The 19185-nt window shown below is 51.5% G+C and overlaps 2 protein-coding genes across 3 annotated transcripts in view; one reads left to right on the top strand and one right to left on the bottom strand.

Annotated features, from left to right (window-relative positions):
- Positions 1-4676, top strand: part of MX1 (MX dynamin like GTPase 1) — a 30414-nt gene extending 25738 nt beyond the window's left edge. The window contains exon 14 of the mRNA XM_025380298.1: positions 3983-4676. Coding sequence (XP_025236083.1) covers positions 3983-4213 — 231 coding nt within the window. The 3' untranslated portion in view covers positions 4214-4676. The remainder of the gene's footprint in view (positions 1-3982) is intronic.
- A 4723-nt stretch (positions 4677-9399) lies between these two features.
- Positions 9400-19185, bottom strand: part of TMPRSS2 (transmembrane serine protease 2) — a 44587-nt gene continuing 34801 nt past the window's right edge. For both annotated transcript variants that reach the window (XM_025380760.1, XM_025380759.1), the window contains exons 9-14: positions 18478-18649; positions 16607-16782; positions 15448-15543; positions 13212-13354; positions 12555-12707; positions 9400-10986 (exon numbers count right to left, since the gene is read on the bottom strand). In XM_025380760.1, the coding sequence (XP_025236545.1) occupies positions 10975-10986; positions 12555-12707; positions 13212-13354; positions 15448-15543; positions 16607-16782; positions 18478-18649 (752 nt within the window). In that variant the 3' untranslated portion in view covers positions 9400-10974. The remainder of the gene's footprint in view (positions 10987-12554; positions 12708-13211; positions 13355-15447; positions 15544-16606; positions 16783-18477; positions 18650-19185) is intronic.

Genomic DNA, 19185 nt, shown 5'->3' with positions numbered 1-19185 from the left:
GTCTTGGCTCACTGCAACCTCTGCCTCCTGAGATCAAGTGATTCTCCTGCCTCAGCCTCCTGAGTAGCTGGGACTACAGGCGCATGCCACCACACTCGGCTAATTTTTGTTTCTTTTTTAGTAGAGACAGGGTTTCACCATATTGGCCAGGCTGGTCTTGAACTCCTGACCTTGTGATCCATCCGCCTCGGCCTACCAAAGTGCTGGGGTTTCAGGCGTGAGCCACTGTGCCCGGCCTCGTTGGGGTTTTTTGACAGCCTAATAGATGAAAATGACGTCTCATTATGATTTTAACTGGCATCCTCTTATGGCGATGAGGTGGTGCATCTTGCTGTGTATTGAGTTATTTCTATTTCTTGCTCAGCCAACAGTTCATCCAGGAGGAGTGTCTCGGCATGGCGAGATGGTAGACATCTGCGATTTCTGATGCAGACGCTCTGCATTGTGTCATCTGCTTTGTCATTTTTATCTATGGTGGTTTTAGACTATGCTCAAGTTTTCTAGAGCAGAAAATTTGAGTGGGATTTGGGCTTCAGTGGTTTTTGTCATACCTTAAGAGGACTTTGTCTCCCCGAGATGATAAATGAGGTAGACGATATTTTCTTTAATTTCTTATTTTAACTGTTACATGATACCTTTGGTCCATTTGGAGTTCTTTGATGTCAAGAATGAGGCAGGATCCAGATGGCAGCAGAGGTCCCAGTCCCGTCCTGGGAGGGTCATCTAGTTCCCACTGGTCCGCTCCGGCACTCGCTTCCTCCCTGCGTTAGGTCCTGTCTGCACCCTGTCTTCAGCCCTGTTTTCCTTCTTTTCATCTGTCAGTGTCACCCAGGTCACACTGGTACATCCCTATCCCATGTTTCACCATCTAGTGCAGCCAGCACCCCCACATCACCCTCACTTTTTCTTTCATTAAATTGTGCAGAAATATTCATCATGTCTATTTTATCATCTTAACCATTTTGGGGTACATAGTTCAGTGGCATTAAGTACATTCATATCGTGCCAGCATCACCAGCAGCCACCTCCAGGACCCTATCACCTTCCCACACTGAAACTCTGTCCTCATTAAACACATTCCCCATTCCCTGTCCCCGAGTCCCTGATAGCTACCATCCTACTGTCTGTCTCTGTGAATTCAACTAACCTAAGTACCTCCTAGGAGTTGTGACTGGCTTACTTCATGTAGCATGATGTCCTCATCCAGGTGGTAGCAAGTGTCAGAGGTTCACGCCTATTTATTATGAGACAGAGTCTCGCTCTGTCCCCCAGGCTAGAGTGCAATGGCATGATCTCAGTTCACTGCAGCCTCCCCCTGTCTGGGTTCAAACAATTCTCCTGCCTCAGCCTCCCGAGTAGCTGAGATTACAGGTGTGTGCCACCACACCTGGCTAATTTTTGTATTTTTAGTAGAGACAGGGTTTCACCATATTGGCCAGGCTGTTCTGGAATTCCTGACTTCAAGTGATCCGCCCACCTAGGCCTTCCAAAGTGTGGTGGTGTTTTAGAGACAGGGTCTCGCTGTTATTGCCCAGGCTCGAGTGCAGTGGTGTGATCCTAGGTCGCTGCTACCTCAGTCTCCCAGGCTCCAGCCATCCTCCCACCTCCACCGCCCAAGTAGCTGGGACCACGGGCATGCACCACCACACCCGGGTGATTTTTTAATTTTTCGTAGAGACGGGGTGTCCCTGTGTTGCTCAGGTTGGTCTTGAACTCCTGGGCTCAAGTAGTCCTCCCACCTCGGCCTCCCGAAGTGCTGGGATCACAGGTGCACTCCTTTTCAATAAAGGCAGAATACTGTTCCGCTGATAGACACACCACATTATTTTTACCCATTTCTTATATCGTGGATACTTGACCTGTTTCACCTTTTGGCTGTTGTAAATAGTGCTACTAAGAACATGGGTGTCCAGTTATCGGGTTCCCACTTGTTTTTATGTAGAGATGTTCTGCCTCTTTGTGTTTGTTCAGTGTCAATATGAATTTCAGAATTAGTGTATCCAGTTTCTCGTGAATGATGATAACTGCTGCTGTATGTACTGGGATTGCATTCACTGCATAGCCCTCCGTGGGGAGCGCTGACGTTGTGCTGACATCATGTCTTTTTCCAAGAACATCTTGAGTCTTTCCAGTTTTTTGTTGATTTTATTTTGTTTTGAGACAGTCTCGCTCTGTGGCCCAGGCTGGAGTGCAGTGGCTCGATCTCGGCTCACTGCAACTTCCATCTCCCAGGTTCCAGTGATTCTCCAGCCTCAGCCTCCCAAGTAGCTGGGACTACACGTGTACACCACTATGCCCTGCTTAAGTTTTGTTGTTGCTGTGGTGGTGGTTGTTTTATTGTAGAGACAGTGTTTCACCGTGTTGGCAAGGCTGATCTCTGTCTCCCAGGCTGGAGGGCAATGGCACAATCTCGGCTCATTGCAAGCTCCGCCTCACCGGTTCGCGCCATTCTCCTGCCTCAGCCTCCTGAGTAGCTGGGACTACAGGCGCCTGCCACCACGCCCAGCTAATGTTTTTGTATTTTTAGTAGAGACGGGGTTTCATTTTGTTAGCCAGGATGGTCTGGATCTCCTGACCTTGTGATCCACCTGCCTCAACCTCCCAAGTCTTTCTGTTTTTAAGGCCTCTTTTTGCCAGGTCCTCAGGAATATTTTAAAGTTTTCTTTGTATAAGGTGCACATCTCTGAGCTTTATGCCTACATGTTCTCATGTTGTGTACTGTAAAGCGGCTTTTCTCCCTCTATGTCTCCTGTTTGTGGGTGTTAGATGCGATTTTGGAATATGAGCTTTAGATGTATCAATGCCATACCTCACACCCGTCCTGACTCTTACTGTTTGTAGCAGTTTTGCAGCTGATTCTCCTCGGTTCTCCTGGTGAGTACTCACACCGTCTGCCCCTGTCTGGGGCTCCAGCATTGCCCTGAATGCCTGCCTTCAGCCTGGTCCTGTCTCCTTTCCCCCATTTCCAGGTGGTGACCGCCCCGCCTTTCGGTCACTCTGGTCACAGAACATGGATCGGGAGTTCTGCCTCAGTCTCACCCATATGAAGTGCTTATTACATGCCTGGCATCTTTCTAAACTTGCATCTTTCTAAAATTTCATCTTTTAACTCCTTTAATGTTTTTAACCACCCCATGAGACCAGTGCCTCACATTAGCCCTGTTTTATAGAGAAGATACCAGAACCTTGCTGAGGGACCAGTACACTGCAACTTCCTGAGATCCACCCATCCTGGGAAAGAAAAAAGTTTTGCTAATAGGTGGAACTTTGGGGAGGGAGAAAGGAAGTGGTAGAAACTGTGTACATGCAGGTAACTCAGACAGCTTCATTCCGTGGCTTTTGAAAGCCCAATGTTTTTTTCTACTGAGTCACTTGAGTGTTGATTGAAAAGAAGCAGCAGCCTTCAAATCTCTTTGGCAGGCTTGTAAATAATTTGGAAACGCAGTTTTTTTCTTTCTTTCTTTTTTAAATTTTTTTGAGATGGAGTCTTGCTCTGTCGCCCAGACTGGAGTGCAGTGGCGCAATCTTGGCCTCCGGGGTTCAAGTGATTCTCCTGCCTCAGCCTCCCGAGTAGCTGGAACTACAGGCGTGTGCCACCACACCTGGCTAGTTTTTGTATTTTTAATAGAGAGGCTGTTTCACCACATTGACCAGGCTGGTCTGGAAATGCAGTTTTTCCACTGTCTGCCTGCTTACCTTTATAGAGCATATTTGCCCCCTTCCATCAGAGGTACCCATTTAATGGTCAGGAAAAGCTGGTGGGAATATGACTCATAGCTGGAAGATTCTCTGCACTGTGCATCGTTCCTCTCTGCCACCACCATGGAGGAGATTGGTGGGTTTGAAACCCAGGGGAAGGTCCTTGCCTCGCGAGGGTATCCCTCATTGAGAATCTGGATCCGCTGATGTGCACATGGTGAAGTCAGAGTCCCTTCCTCACAGTGTCCCGTCCACCCTCCCATGAACTGTTCTTTCCTTCCAGGAGGCCAGCAAGCGCATCTCCAGCCACATCCCTTTGATCATCCAGTTCTTCATGCTCCAGACGTATGGCCAGCAGCTTCAGAAGGCCATGCTGCAGCTCCTGCAGGACAAGGACACCTATAGCTGGCTCCTGAAGGAGCGGAGCGACACCAGCGACAAGCGGAAGTTCCTGAAGGAGCGGCTTGCACGGCTGACGCAAGCTCGGCGCCGGCTCGCCCAGTTCCCTGGCTAACCACGCTCTGTCCAGCCCTGTAGAGGTGCACTCACACCGTCTGCCCCTGTTCCCAGGTAACTACTGAACAGACTACTTGAGTGCTCAGTAGTCAGACTTCATAGTCACAGTCTCTGCTTATCCATTAGCCCATGGCAATTTAGCAAGAAGCTGTGAGAGCAGTTTGGTTTCCAGCATGAAGACAAAGCCCCACCCTCAGATGCACATGAGCTGGTGGGGATGAAGGATGCTGTCTTCGTACTGGGAAAGGGATTTTCAGCCCTCAGAATTGCTCCGCCTGGCAGCTCTTCCCCTTCTCTGTATTCTTAGGAGCTGACATGGGCTGAGCATCACAGAAACTTATTTCCTGGTGTTTGTAATGTCCCTAAACAAATCCAGTGTTTTAGGAGCATGAGTGCCATGTGTGTCAGTCCTGTCAGAGCCCTGTCTCCTCCGTTTGTAATAAACTTATTTCTAGTGGACACCGCTCTGCCATGTTTTGTATTTTGGGGAGAAGCCTGAAACTAGCAGGTAGGATGCAATGGAGCAGTCGGCGCTAAAGCTGTCCTCCATGGCAGGGCCAGGTAGAAGCGAGCAAAAGAACAGGGTCTGATGATTTCCTATGGACTGGAGGGAAATGGGGGAACACACTTTAAAAAAATGAAACAGAATATGAAGCCAGCGGTGCTAACTGTTAATAATGTGCATTGATAAAGTGTCCAATTTGTTGAGTCACTGGGTACCTAGTATGGAGTTGAAAAGCACAAGGCCCAGTCAAAAAGAGGTTGCCAGGCCAGGTGTGGTGGCTCACGCTGTAATCACAGCACTTTGGGAGGCCAAGGCGGGTGGATCACCTGAGGCCAGGAGTTCAGGACTAGCCTGACCAATATGGTGAAACCCTGTCTGTACTAAAAATCCAAAAATTAGCTGGGTGTGGTGGCATGTGTCTATAGTCCCAGCTACTCGGGAGGCGGAGACAGGAGAATTACTTGAACCCAGGAGGTGGAGGTTGCAGTGAGCCCAGATTGTGCCACTGTACTCCAGTCTGGGCTACAGAGTAAGACTCCATGTCAGAAAAAAGAGGTTTCCCAGTGGGCCTTTACCTGCAGAGGCTGTGGCTGGGGGAGTGGTCTGGGAAGCAGAGAAGGCAGAACACTAACCTTGGAGGAGAACCCGACTGAAGTTCTCTTTGGTGTAGCCTGGTGCGGGGAGACTCTAAGCCACACTCTTATGCCCTGAGCATGAGAACCATGGCTGCCAATCAGTGCTGCTGTTGGGCCTCCTCACCATGAGGCCAAGGCAGGCTCAAGGGCAGGAAATTGAACAGTGGACTGGATGGATGGGGCAGGAGAGGACCAAACACTGTGTCCCTTAAGGGGAGAGTTGAAGGATCAGGATTGCCCGAGCCTAGGAAAGAGAAAGCCAAGAGGCAACAAGAGAGATGAAGTGTGAGCACCAAGGTGCGATGTCCTCTGGGGAGGTACATTCTAGGTGATCAGTGTGGGTAATGGGGGTACTTTCTACAGGGGGGCCCCCGGATGGCATGGCTTCCTCAAGAGCTGTGAGGTCCCAGGCAGTGGAGGCATCAGGCCAAGCTGTACAGCTGCTTGTCAGGTTGGGGATGGGGGCTGGACCAGCAACTCAATCCTCTCCCCTCTGGACCATCCCCCATCCCAGATCTCTTCTGACTCTTGGGACTCTATAATTCTCAATTATTCGGAAAGTTTGAGAATTCATTTATAAGAGAGGATGTCCGGAGAGCAGTGGGCATTTCACAAGCCCAGGTCAGCAGCTGCCACTGGGCAGTACCTTTATGGCTCTCCCAGGTGCTGAAGTGCACCTGCAGGCTGACTTGAGCTACTGAGTTAGCAGAGGCTGATCATTTTGACTCATGCTTAAGGGAGAGATGACACCAGCACACACACAGGTTTGCAAGAGTAAGGCTGGACGAGTCCAAGCATTCTTTTTTTTTTTTTTTTTGAGACAGAGTCTCGCCCAGACTGGAGTGCAGTGGTGTAATCTCGGCTCACTGCAACCTCTGCCTCCCAGGTTCAAGCAATTCTCCTGCCTCAGCCTCCCAAGTAGCTGGGACTATAGGCACATGCCACCATGCCCAGCTAGTTTTTTGTATTTGTAGTAGAGTCGGGATTTTATTGTGTTAGCCAGGATGGTCTCGATCTCCTGACCTCATGATCCACCCGCCACGGCCTCCCAAAGTGCTGGGATTATAGGCTTGAGCCACCACGCCCGGCCGGGTCCAAGCATTCTTAATTCAATACTAGGCACGCGTTCTTGCAGTGGACGTGGCCCAGGTCCTCTGCTGTGTTGGTGAGTCAGACAGGCCGGCCCTTCCATGAGGCGGGTGCCCTCTTGTGGCAGGCCTGGGAAACTTCTCCACTACAAAACGTCCCTTCCTTCCACCACCACCCAAGTTAGTCTTCCACTTGCCTTTAAGGTTCTGCTGCACTGCAAGCAGAGTTGGAGGCGTCAAAGTGTTGCACAGGATTCTATTTTGCTGTTGTTAGAATTTTGCTAGTGATAACCAGAAAGGATGAAGAAAGCTGACAGTGTGTGTCCCAGAGAACAGCAATTTCAATTTCCCCAGGGGAGTGAACCTGCTGGGGACGCCCCAAGGTGCCCAAAAGGATGTTCCTTTCGGCCAAAATGAACATGTGTGGTCATCCCCCAGGCCTGTCCTAACTAGTCATTGAGAGTGGAGAGGGGAGGGGTCCCAGTGGTCAGAACTTGGAGAGAGCCCTGGAGACTGCTTTGTGTGATTCCTTCCTGCACTTAGAGGGGCCCTGGGCTCAGGCAAGCGATGGAACTGCCCCTCCCTACCCATCCCTCCATTCCCACCCATGACGGAGCATGCTGGGATCAGAGCCTGCTCTCCAGCTTCTGTGGTCTGCCCTGTAAGTGAGGCAGGAAAATCGGGTCTGGAGGAGGGAACGTAAGGATGGAGTCTCACTCTCTTGCCTGGGCTGGAGTATACTGGCACAGTCTCAGCTTGCTGGAACCTCCACCTCCCAGGTTCAAGCGATTCTCCTACCTCAGCCTCCTTAGTAGTTTACAGTAGACTACGGGCACCCACCATCATGCCTGGCTAATTTTTGTATTTTTGTACAGATGGGGGTTTCACCAAGTTGGCCAGGCTGGTCTTGAACTTTTGACCTCAGATGGTCTGCCTGCCTTGGCCTCCCAAAATCCTGGGAGTACAGGGGTGAGTCACCACACCTGGCCTTTTGAATGGCTTTGACAAAAATGCTGATAATGATATGGACAATGAAATTCAGGCTGAGGTGGTCTCGGAGATGAGGAACTTGTTGGTAACTGGAGCAAAGGTTACTCTTGTTATATTTTAGCAAAGAGACTGGGGGCATTTTGCCCCGGCCCTAGAGATTTGTGGAACTTTGAACTTGAGAGAGATGATATAGGCTATTTGGCATAAGAAATTTCTAAGCAGCAAATCATTCAAGTAGAGACTTGGGTGCTGTTAAAGGCATTCAGTTTCAAAAGGGAAACAGCATAAGAGTTTGGAAAATTTGCAGCCTGACAATGCAATAGAAAAGAAAATCCCATTTTCTGAGTAGAAATTCAAGTCAGCTGCAGAAATTTGCATAAGTAATGAGCTGAATGTTAATCCCCAAGACAATGGGGAAAGTATCTCCAGGGCATGTCAGAGGTCTTCACAGAAGCCCCTCTCATCACAAACCCAGAGGCCTAGGAGGAAAAAGTGGTTTCATGGGCCAGGCCCAGGGTCCTTGTGCTGTGTGCACCCTAGGGACTTGATGTCCTGCATCCTAGCCACTATAGCCATGGCTAAAATGGGCCAACGTACAGCTTGGGCTGTGGCTTCAGAGGTCAGAAGCCTTAAGTCTTGGCAGCTTCCACATGGTATTGAGCCTGCCAGTGCACAAACTGAGGTTTGGGAACTTCTGCCCAGATTTCAGAAGATGTATGGAAATGCATGGATGCCCAGGTAGAAGTTTGCTGCAGGGTGGGGTCCTCATGGAGAACCTCTGCTAGGGCAGTGCAGAAGGGAAATGTGGGGTTGGAGCCACTACACAGTCCCTACTGGGTCACTGCCTAGTAGAGCTGTGAGAAGAGGGCCACCATCCTCCAGACCCCAGAATGGTAGATTCACTGACAGCTTGCACTATGTGCCTGGAAAAGCTGCAGACACTCAACACCAGCCCATGGTGCAGCCAGGAAGGAGGCTCTATCTTACACAACCAGAGATGGAGCTGCCCAAGACCATGGGAACCCACCTCTTGCATCAGCATGACCTGGATATGACAGATGGAGTCAAAGGAGGTCATTTTGGCATTCTAAGATTTGACTGGCCTGCTGGATTCTGGACTTGCAAGGGGCCTGCAGCCCCTTTATTTTGGCCAATTTCTCCCATTTGGAATGGCTGTATTTACCCAATGCCTGTATTTACCCCATTATATCTAGGAAGTAATTAACTTGCTTTTGATTTCACAGGCTCATAGACAGAAGCGACTTGCCTTGTGTTGGATGAGACTTTGGACTGTGGACTTTTGAGTTAATGCTGAAATGAGTTGAGACTTTGGGGGACTGTTGGGAAGGCCTGACTCATTTTGAAAATGTAAAGATACGAGATTTGGGGGGTATAGGGGCAGAATGATATGGTTTGGCTCTGTGTCCCCACCCAAATCTCATATTGTAGCTCCCATAATTCCCAGGTGTTGTGGGAGGGACCTGATAGGAGATGATTGAATCATGGGGGCAGGTCTTCCCTGTGCTGTTCTTGGGATAGTGAATGAGTCTCACGAGATTTGATGGTTTTAAACATGGGAGTTTCTGTGCACAAACTCTCTCTTTGCCTGCTGCCACCCACATAAGATGTGACTTGCTCCTCCTTGCTTTCTGCCATGATTGTGAGGCCTCCCCAGTCATGTGGAATTGTATATCCAACAAAATTCTTTCTTTTATAAATTGTAGTCTTGACTCTAAAAAATGTCTTTATTAGGAACATGGCAACAGACTAACAGAATAATAATGAGGAGTCATTTGAGGGACCTCTCCAACAGGACAGGCTGCAGGAACTGAGGGCACCAACCAGAGGAGCGCCAAGACCGGCCTTGCCTCACCTTGGTCCTCTGACCAGCAGCCTCAACATCACCCCCTTACAAGGAAATGGAGGCTGGTCCTACTCACCAGGCAGAACTTCAAAGATGCAGTAATTACTTTGAAAAAATTGCATAATTTATTTGCATGATATTCATTTTCACAATTGAACTTTACAGTTTAAAAAAGATACAAAAAAGACAAATGGTTGCTCACATAAATAAAAAGGGGCAATAAAGAAGGAGGACGTTTTCACCATTACAACACCTTTTAGGATGTGTCTTGGGGAGCAGGCACCTTATAGTGCCACCTGTTTCCAAGGTGCCTGGGAATGCTGCTCTCTACAGAGGCGCGTGCACAGACAGATCCTGCAAATGGGATTGCATGACCTTCCATTTCAAGGTTAAGTCCTAGCAGTAGAATCATTCATTTCATTCTTGCAAACCAGCCTGCTTGGCCAAGAGACAGAACCATGCTAGAGTAGTGCTCATGGTTATGGCACTTGGTAATACAAGAGGGACCCTTCCCCTGGTTGGGAACCCACAGCATTGGAAGGAACCACAGAGAGTCCAAAACAAAACACAATTTCTCTTCTTCACCGCCACCATGGGCACTTTCCTTCAGCACATTCATTTATAGAACGTTAAGTCAGAAGCCAATCATTTTGTCAAAGTATCTCAAATAGGCCACCACTCAAACTTGGCAAAAAGATGATAGTTTCAAAGAGTTAAATGTAGGTGGACATCAAATGCTAAGATTCCGGGAGCATTGAGGTAGCAATGTGTAGAAACATAACTTGGAAACAGTGTACCTAAAACTGAGCATCCTTGATTTCCCCCATGGACCTCAATTTCCAGTGACTAGTAGGCCTGAAGGGGCCAACATGGTGCCAGACTTGGCCCCCTGCCAGGACCAAGGGGCATGTGCAATCTCCAGGGTGCTGGCAGCAGGGTCGGGGAGGATGAGGAGAAAGGCTGAGTCTCCCTCCCAGGAGCCCCACCCAATGTGCAGGTGGAGACCTGCACCAGGAGTGCCCAGGGCAAGTTCCTCTGCAGTTGCTTCCCTTGCACCAAGGGCACTGTCTACATTCTCACCCTGTAAAAACAAAAATGTTTCTGTTGCCCTTATAAGTGACTACCACGTCACTACCCATGAAGGGCTGGTCCCTTTATTCCAGCCACCATCCGGGGCTGCTAAGGCACTAAGAACCAATCATCAAAAACCCCCTGTGGAGAGCTAGGCTGGGGGCACTACCCAAGTGGCCCCAGAGGGCAGCCGCTGCAGGTGCCACCTGGCTGTCTCCCTTTCCATGTCTCTCCTTTTCCATCTCAAGCCATCCAGCAGCTGAGAGGCAACAGCTCCATGCTCATCCAAAAGTGGCCCCTGGAAAGGACTCAAAAGGAAGATCTCAATGGGGCAGCCTCCACCCCTCTCCTTCACACTTGACCGCCAGTGTCCACAACCAGCCGGCCATCACCCCTTGTGGACAAGGGGTTAAGGAGAGCAGGCTGGGCAGTGGAGCCACTGTAGACTACACAGAATGGCAGAGAGTGCCAAAGCCAGACAAGTTCACTGTTTAATAAAAATGAAGTGACCTCTGAATCATCTGTAAGAGTAAATCACGCACGGGGAAGCAAAACCAGCCGCTTTGTTTTCTCGTGGAACGCCGTCAAAGACAAAGACCATGAGGATTAGTCATCTGCCTGTTCAAATAGGAAAAAAATAAGTATTATTTTCTTAAGACAAACAAAGGTGGAAAATAGTTTTTTTCCTCTAGGTTCACATGAAGCACTTAGAAACCAAATAAGCAAGGCTTAATAGCACAAAGGATCTTTTTCTCTCCAGCATGGAGGTCAGAGCTGGGTTGAGCATGGCGGGGCAGGAGCTCCTGGAGGAGCAGGCAGCATGTGTGTAGACCAGCCTGAGGGACATCTCTTCAGCAGAGTCTGGGCTTCCCCCAGCTGCTCTCCTGCCACACAGCCCTTCCCTCCCCGCACAGCCACACGGACCCACCTGCAGCCGCCAAACATACCCGGCTCATTTGCTAGCTCCATCCTGGCGTGAGTCCGCCCCTCAGCCTGGCTGACCGTCCCAGCCCTGCCAACTTCCCTCCTGCCCTGCCTCCCCTGGGGTCATCTGTTTCCAGCACTGGGCCCTGTGCCAGGCGAGGCTAAGCTGGGCCCCATGGTCACGGGAAGGCCCTGAGTCCTGCGTGTCATCTGAAGGAGACACAGGTCGGGCCTTAGCGGGAAATGCCCCCTGATTCTGCTCCTCCTTCAACAGACTGGGCATCTGGGAGACTTGAGAGGACACAGAATAGAGCATTTTCTTCCACTAGTAGCCCAGCCCTGGAAAGCGTAGCAATGTGAGAAAACTACAGGTCTGAGGCCCTGGAGATGAGAAGATCTGGTTCTCAACCTCTATCTAGGCAATGCCCAAGGCCAGGGCTCTGCTAAACAGAGACGTCCATGAGGTTCACAGGGAACCCCTGGGACCTTCCCTCGTGCTTGAGTCTGGGGCATCAGAGAACCCTGGCTGCTCCTGCACTTCCTAACCTTGGGGGCTGCCCAGGGGCCACTCGATAGCCCCAGAAAAGGATGGGCACAGTCGGTTCTTCCCTCTGCTCTCTGTAAATCAAAAGCTTCATGTGAGGCCAGGCGTGGTGGTTCACGCCTGTAATCCTATCACTTTGGGAGGCAGAGGTGGGTGGATCACCTGAGGTCAGGGCTTCGAGACCAGCCTGGCCAACATGGAGAAACCCCATCTCTACTAAAAATACAAAAAGTAGCTGGGCATGGTGGCGGGTGCCTGTAATCCCAGCTACTCGGGAGGCTGAGGCAGGAGAATCACTTGAACCCTGGAGGCAAAGGTTGCAGTGAGTTGAAATCGTGCCACTGCACTCCAGCCTGGGCGACAGAGTGAGACTTCATCTCAAAAAAAAAAAAAATTTGATGCGAGGTGGCCTGGGTGGAATAACTGAGTCAGCTGAGCCAGAACTAAGTGTGGTCGGGAGAGCACGAAAGAGTACACAAGCCGAGCCCCAGCGCTTTTCATCCAAGCACCAGGGGAAATATGCAAGTGAAGTCAGTGAGAGGCAATGAGCAATGGGTGGACACCAGGGGGACGGGGCTGTGGCTGGAGTAAGCAGGGTTTGTTTCATGCTGACCAGTGGTCAGCAGTCAGCTTCCGGCAGCAGAACCATGCCTAACAGATGTCTGGCTTTGGCTTGAGGAATCAAAGAACACAGCCAGAAGCAGGACAGGATAGTTACCCTCATTTGTCGATAAATCCAGTCCGTGAAGACGGTCACATTCCCGTACACTCCCGGTCTGTAAGCTTTGGCACAGCCAGATCCCCAGCTTGTATCCCCGATCAGCCACCAGACATCATTCTTCAAAGTGACCAGAGGCCCTCCACTGTCACCCTGGGGGACACGGCAAGGTACAGAGAGCAGAAAAATCACAATCCACTGCACACCACTGACCAGGCCTACAGGAGGTGGGGGTGTGTGTTGCGGTGTGAGTTACGAGTGACTGTGTGGGCTCCAAGTCTCCACCATCAAAGGGTGACGGTCACAGAGATGTAACCCCCAAAGAGACAGCCCCTACCCTGAATTTTAATCTGTACAAGCTGACAGTTACCAAATAAATTGCTGTTCATAATTTAAAATAGTCTAAATACTTGTTTCTGTTCCACTGGCACTTTTACCAAATACCAGTTTTTCAGAGGGCGCGTGTGATTTGCTGTTTGTACTTGCTTCTGCCACCAGAAGTGTTCACACTGTTTGTGGCCATCACTTCCCATGACTGCCCCGAGCAGGCTCCATGTCACTGCGGAGGCTCTGCTGACCCCAAGAATGCCCTCTCCCTCATGGGGGGTTCAGTAGGATCTGGTAAGGGTCAAAGGTAGAATAAACATGTTGAATTACCTGGCAAGAATCAACGGTCCCCTGCAGGAAGCCGGCACAGATCATGTCTGGTGTGATCAGGCCGTCGTAGATGTATTTGCTGTTGCATCTCCACGGCTCAATGAGAGGCACCATGGCAGCGTTCAGCACGTCTGAGGTCTTCCCTAAGGACAGGGAGACTTGTTGAGCTCCCAGTGTTGCCAGCAGCTCTCACAGGGAGAGCACACTTCCCTCCCTGAGACCTGCACACACACTACACAGATGGTCACAGCTCTCTCTCCAGCCCTGCCCCCCTCAGCTCATCCTAGCACCAAGCCCTCTCCTGGGAAACCTGGATTCTCCTTACAACTGGCAGTGCTTGTGCTGAGTGCAGCTCTAGAGTTCAGCTTCAGGGAAAGAACTTCCCAGTTCTGAAACCACAGGGCTCTATCAGTGCCGTGGAATCCCCCTCTTATTCACCAAAGGCTTGGTTCTGCCGAACCAATTTCCCGCTCCTCACTGAACACTACCCAGGCTACAGGCTCCCGTTTCCCCTCTGGCACGCACACACCCTTCTGGAGCACACACAACCCTCCCTAGGCCGCCTGCTTCTTGGCTCCCCTGCACATGAGAGCTTCTCAAGACACGGGCCTGCACTTGCTATCTCTGCATTTCCCACTCTCGCTTTGCCTCCCCTTGGGTATCTTCTGGGCACCGTGGGCTTAATGTGCAAAACCAGAACCCTCCATCACACCTTCTCCCACCCCAAATTCTCACCAACCAATATTCCCTGGCTTGGAAGATGGCACCACCCGCCACCCTGGGACTTCAGTCACAGAGCAGAAAGCCATCGTCCCTGACTTCTCACTCTCTCCCACAGACGTGCAACCCATCAGCAAGTCTGGTGGCTCTAGCCCAAATGTACCCTCATCTCTCCACAACCATGTCCACACTCTGCTATGAGCTGCCTTCCTGTCTCAGGGAACCACAGCAATGGACTCATCACCATGATCCTCATCTCCATCTATGAATCCCCACTCCCCGCACAGCTGCCAGATCATGGCACTCCCTGGCTCACGATCTTGCTACCTCAAGCAGACGAGAAGCTGGTGTCTTCACCATAATCCACAAGGACCTATGCAATCTGGCCCCAGCCCACCTCCTTGGCCCCTTGACCACACCTTAAGATACATGCACTAGCCTTTTTGATGTGTACACATTTCTGCCATTTGAGTCTCAGCTCAAATGCCACCTCTTCCGAGAAGCCTTCCCTGACCACCCCTTCAAAGTAGCCGGGACCTTGCTCCCCACCCTCAGATATTTGGAAGTACCTCGCTCAGTTGTTTGTCTTCTGTCTGACCACACCTGCCCCCCGCCCCCGGCCCCCACATCCACAAGAGAGGTAAAGCTCCTGACAGCAGAGATGTTTGTCTTACTCTGTTCACTTCTGCATTCCCGGCACCTGAGTAGCACTCAGCCCGCACTAGGTGCAGGTGTGCACACATATTTGTCGCTATTCCCTTCATCTTGGATTCCATGAGGCCTTTTGCCCAGCTTGTGGCTCCACTGCAGTAAGTTTCTGCTGATGAGGAGCCAGGATGCCCCCCACTACCTTCCCTGATGCTCCCCCCAAATCACCCAACCTTTGTACTTTTCCCCTTGTTTGAACGGATTTGCTGTCTGTATGGCCTAGACGCTTTTGAGAAGGATGTAAACAATATGTAAAATGAACCTTTGTGCCTGCCACTAAGCTCTTCCAACCCTCCATAAAAATGAAGCAGCCAGGCTCCCTTCATTTGAAAGACTGTCAGAGAGAAATGCAGACTGCAACTGAAGGGGGCCGAGAGAGCCTCTCTCTGTGGTTATCAGGGCAGAGGACAGGTTTAGATGTGGCCACCACAGGTCCAGGATGCCCGTCCTCACCAAGCCCCTGTCACTCAGCCATGGAGGCCTTGGTGGGATCTCCAGGGCAGCTCTAAGCTCACAATGGGTGCAACACAGGAGATCCTGCACCTCTAAACTCGTATGACCCAGATACTTCAAAAGCCATTCCACATGCTGCTCCGTGTGATCGTAATAAGAACACAGTGTATTAGGTAGACTGGGCAGGATTTCTCCCATTTAGCAGATGGAGAAACTGAGGCACAAGGACTGGGGGAATCACCCAAAGTCATCCAATCATTGAGTAGTAGAACTGGGATTAAAACCTGGACCTCCCACTTCCGAACCCAATGCTCCATCTGTGGGCCCTGCAGTCCTACATGCCCAGGAGCCTCACCTTTCTCCTGGGTGGCCCCCCACCCAGAAATCCAGCAGTGCTGCTCCGGCTCCAGCATCATGCCTGGGTTGGGCAGACATACTGGTTTCACCACCTCTGTTTTAAGAAGAGAAAATACAGTGAGCCAGGCTGGTATCACCCAAGGCCAAGGGCTATGTCTCCACCTGGCCTTCCCACATGCAGGCTGCTGGGCCTGGCACCCCGGCCACCCTGCCCAGAGGACCCTGCATCCCAGCAAGTCCCGCGTGCTCACTTTCTCCCCCTGCCAGACCCCTCCTTCTGGCAGGCAAGAAGTCATGCTACTTAGAAGTAGAATTATTTGCTAACTCTGCTCTAAGAGGAATTATTTGCTAGCTCTGCTTCTAAAATTACACACTCCAGGTGACCAAGAGGGGAAAGACACACAGGAGGCAACAGCCAAAAAGCCGATGGAGTCAGCTTTCGCCCCAGAGGCACCACGCCGTTGCTCATGTGTTCACTCTTCTATAGGTGAACCATTTCCCAGTGTGAATACAGACACGTTGTAGGGAGGGCTGAGGTTTTGCTTCTTCTCTATCCACATGGGCCTAGAACCTTCCAGACCGTTGGATGGACCAGAGTGGGACCGAATAAGAGGCTAAGAGAAAGCATGTTTGTCCTGAATTAAGCAACTTGGTTTTAGAATGTATCTTTAAAAATCAAGGATCTTTACACATCTCAATAGTAGTTCTCAACTAGAAGTGACTTTGCCTCAAAGGGGATGTTTGGCAATGTCAGCAGACAACACTGGTTGTCACAACTTGGGAGCTACTGGCCTCCAGTGGGTAGAGGCTGGGGACGCTGCTAAACATCCTACAAGGCACAAGAGAGCCCCAGAACAGAGAACCAGCTCAGATGTCAAGAGTGCTGCAGTGGGAAAGCCCTGTTCTAGCCTTTTCCACCCCTGGCTTGACTCATCACCACTCAGTACAGTACAGAACAGATGCGGTGGCTGCTGCCTCCCCCAAAATGCGGCAGGTGCTCTTAGCCTCTGTGAGCCTCTCCCACTGGCCACCCACTGCACACCACCCTCGCTCAACGCAAATGCCTCCCTTCCATTTGGCACAGCACAAGTGTCACTTCCAATCAACATCTCCTTAAGATTCTGCCAACTTGCTTGCCAAGCCTGAGCCACGTGTACCGTTGAAAGTCAGAGGCGTATGCAGCTTCATCAGTGCAATGTCATTGTTCTTGGTCTTGGAGTCATAATTTGGATGAGAAATCACTTTTTCTACTCGGTGTCCTTTTTCATAGAACATGGAAGATTGTCTCAAAGTCCCCACAAATGCCGTCCATTGCCACGGACTGTTAAGAGGTCTGGGAGAGAAGAAGGACTCAGTATCTCAGAGCCACAAACACAGAGCTCTTGGTGGATGAACTTCCAACATCAGAAGCTGGAGGCAAGACACCCAGAGGCGGGATGATTCACCAAAAACCTCACAGGGAGACAGTGGAGGAGGGGCTTGGCCTCCCCTTCTCCCCCACGCTCCCTCCACTCCGACTCCCCGCCTCAGCCCCCGACATCATCCCTCTTTCTGGCTCTTGTGTCACCGTGGAGGAATCTGCAGCACCCACCATGGGGCCGGCATCCCTCCCTGGGGTTTCAAGGCCATTTCCAGCAGGACTGGCCCTTATTTTCCTTTGTATGCCAAAGCATTTCCTGGCACATAGTAGGTGCTTAATAAATGGGTACCGATGAACAGACTTGAAGTCCAATATCAATCAAACCATTTCCTTTATCCAGGTGTTTCCCTCTTAAGATAATCCCAGCTCCGGCCGGGCGCGGTGGCTCAAGCCTGTAATCCCAGCACTTTGGGAGGCCGAGACGGGCGGATCACAAGGTCAGGAGATCGAGACCATCCTGGCTAACATGGCGAAACCCCGTCTCTACTAAAAACACACAAAAAAATTAGCCGGGCGAGGTGGCGGCGCCTGTGGTCCCAGCTACTCGGGAGGCTGAGGCAGGAGAATAGCGGGAACCCGAGAGGCGGAGCTTGCAGTGAGCTGAGATCTGGCCACTGCACTCCAGCCTGGGCGACAGAGCGAGACTCCGTCTCAAAAAAAAAAAAAAAAAAAAAAAAAGATAATCCCAGCTCCTAGTGGACCCAAAGCATTTGGGAGTATGAAGAGGGGAGAGAAGCGTGCACCCTTGGGTAACAGCCCTTGAGAGAAACCCAGCTCCTAGAGGGCCCAGAGCACGCGGGGGTGTGAAGATGGGCAGAGAAGGGAGCACCCTTGGGTAACAGCCCTTGCTTCCTTGACCTTCATAACAGCCCGAGAGGAGAAGGGCATGCCCATCTTATAGCTGCATGCACCATGGGTCAGAGACGTTGAGTGAATCATCTAAGGCCACGCAGCCAAAAAGGGCTGGGCCAAGAGTCAAACCCAGTTCAGCCTCTCTCTGAGGCAGAAAAATACATCCGCCGAGTAAGGCCTCCTCCAAAGCAGCATGTGACCAAAAGCACTATGTGTTTAAGAAAAAGGGGAGGGGTTGGTAGCTTCCATAAATGCTAACACTGTCACAGCTAGCCTCACCCCTACCTAACCCTTTGCATGAGCAATGCTGTGGCCAAGAACACTTAACCCCAGGGACCTTCCAGCAGGGCAGCCTGAGGCCCCTGAGCCTGTCTGAGTGTGTCCTCTCCTGGGACTAATGTCCCGGAGAGAGGAGACCTCAGGGGGCGGGGGCTTCGCTCAAGGGCAGGACAGAGCTCAGAGGACAGCGGCTGGAAGGAACGCTGGTCATGGTGACATCGTGGAGAATGTTCCACCTGCACCCTGTGTCCCGCGTGCAGGGGACACTCAGTGCATACGTGCTGAAGGATGACACAGCCATGCACTGCCTGGCATGAGTGCACCTGGTACCCCACAAGCCTAGGAAGCAGGCGCAACACTCTCCCCATTTAAACACAAGGACGCCCAGGCTGCAAGGGTTGAGACCCTGCTCAAGGTCACAGGGTGACTAGAGGCCAGCCCAGAGACCCCACCCAGCCCACGCCGCCCCTGGCATACTTTTCCACGCAGTGGGCAGCTGTCACGATCCACTCGGGGGTGATGATGGAGCCTCCGCACACATGGATGTTCTGGACATGCAGGCTGACCTGCCAGGGCCAGGCCCCCAGGAGTGCGTTCTGGCCGCCCACGATCCTGCTCTGGCGGCTTAAGTTTGAGCGGACCCCACAAGCTGAGGAAGACAAACAGGAGGCCAGTGGGGTGAGATCAGCAGAAGCCGCCCAGCCACTCAGCACCCTCCCCTCCCGAGGGTCTCCCAGGCTGCAAGGACAGGGCAGATGGCACCGGCACCACTGCTGGGGGCTGACTCAGGGGGCTCCTGGGGGTCTCCTCTTGCTTGGAGAAGGGAGGATGCCCCTTCAGCCCACCCAGACCCAGGAAGCACCATATCCCTGAACACTCCTGTGATCCCATGGGGTCTCCTGGGACCCAGGTCGGGGTGTTCTGGATAACAAGGCCCTGGGGACTCCTTGAGTCTTGGGGGGACTGACACCACTCAAGGGCCCCAGATTCTCACACAAAGAAAAGGAAGATAGGAGGGGCAGGCTGGGAGGGAGGGGGTGAGGAGACGAGGGGGTGAGTGAGATGGTGAAGGGGTGAGTGAGTGAGGAGGTGAGTGAGGAGGTGAGGGGGTGAGTGAGGAGGTGAGGGGGTGAATGAGAAGGTGAAGGGGTGAATGAGTGAGGAGGTGAGTGAGGAGGTGGGGGG

Source organism: Theropithecus gelada, chromosome 3, assembly GCF_003255815.1.
Source record: "Theropithecus gelada isolate Dixy chromosome 3, Tgel_1.0, whole genome shotgun sequence".
In the NCBI taxonomy this organism is placed as follows: Eukaryota; Metazoa; Chordata; class Mammalia; order Primates; family Cercopithecidae; genus Theropithecus; species Theropithecus gelada.
Note: the sequence above shows the minus strand (reverse complement) of the source record. Positions and strands in the feature narration are given on the sequence as shown.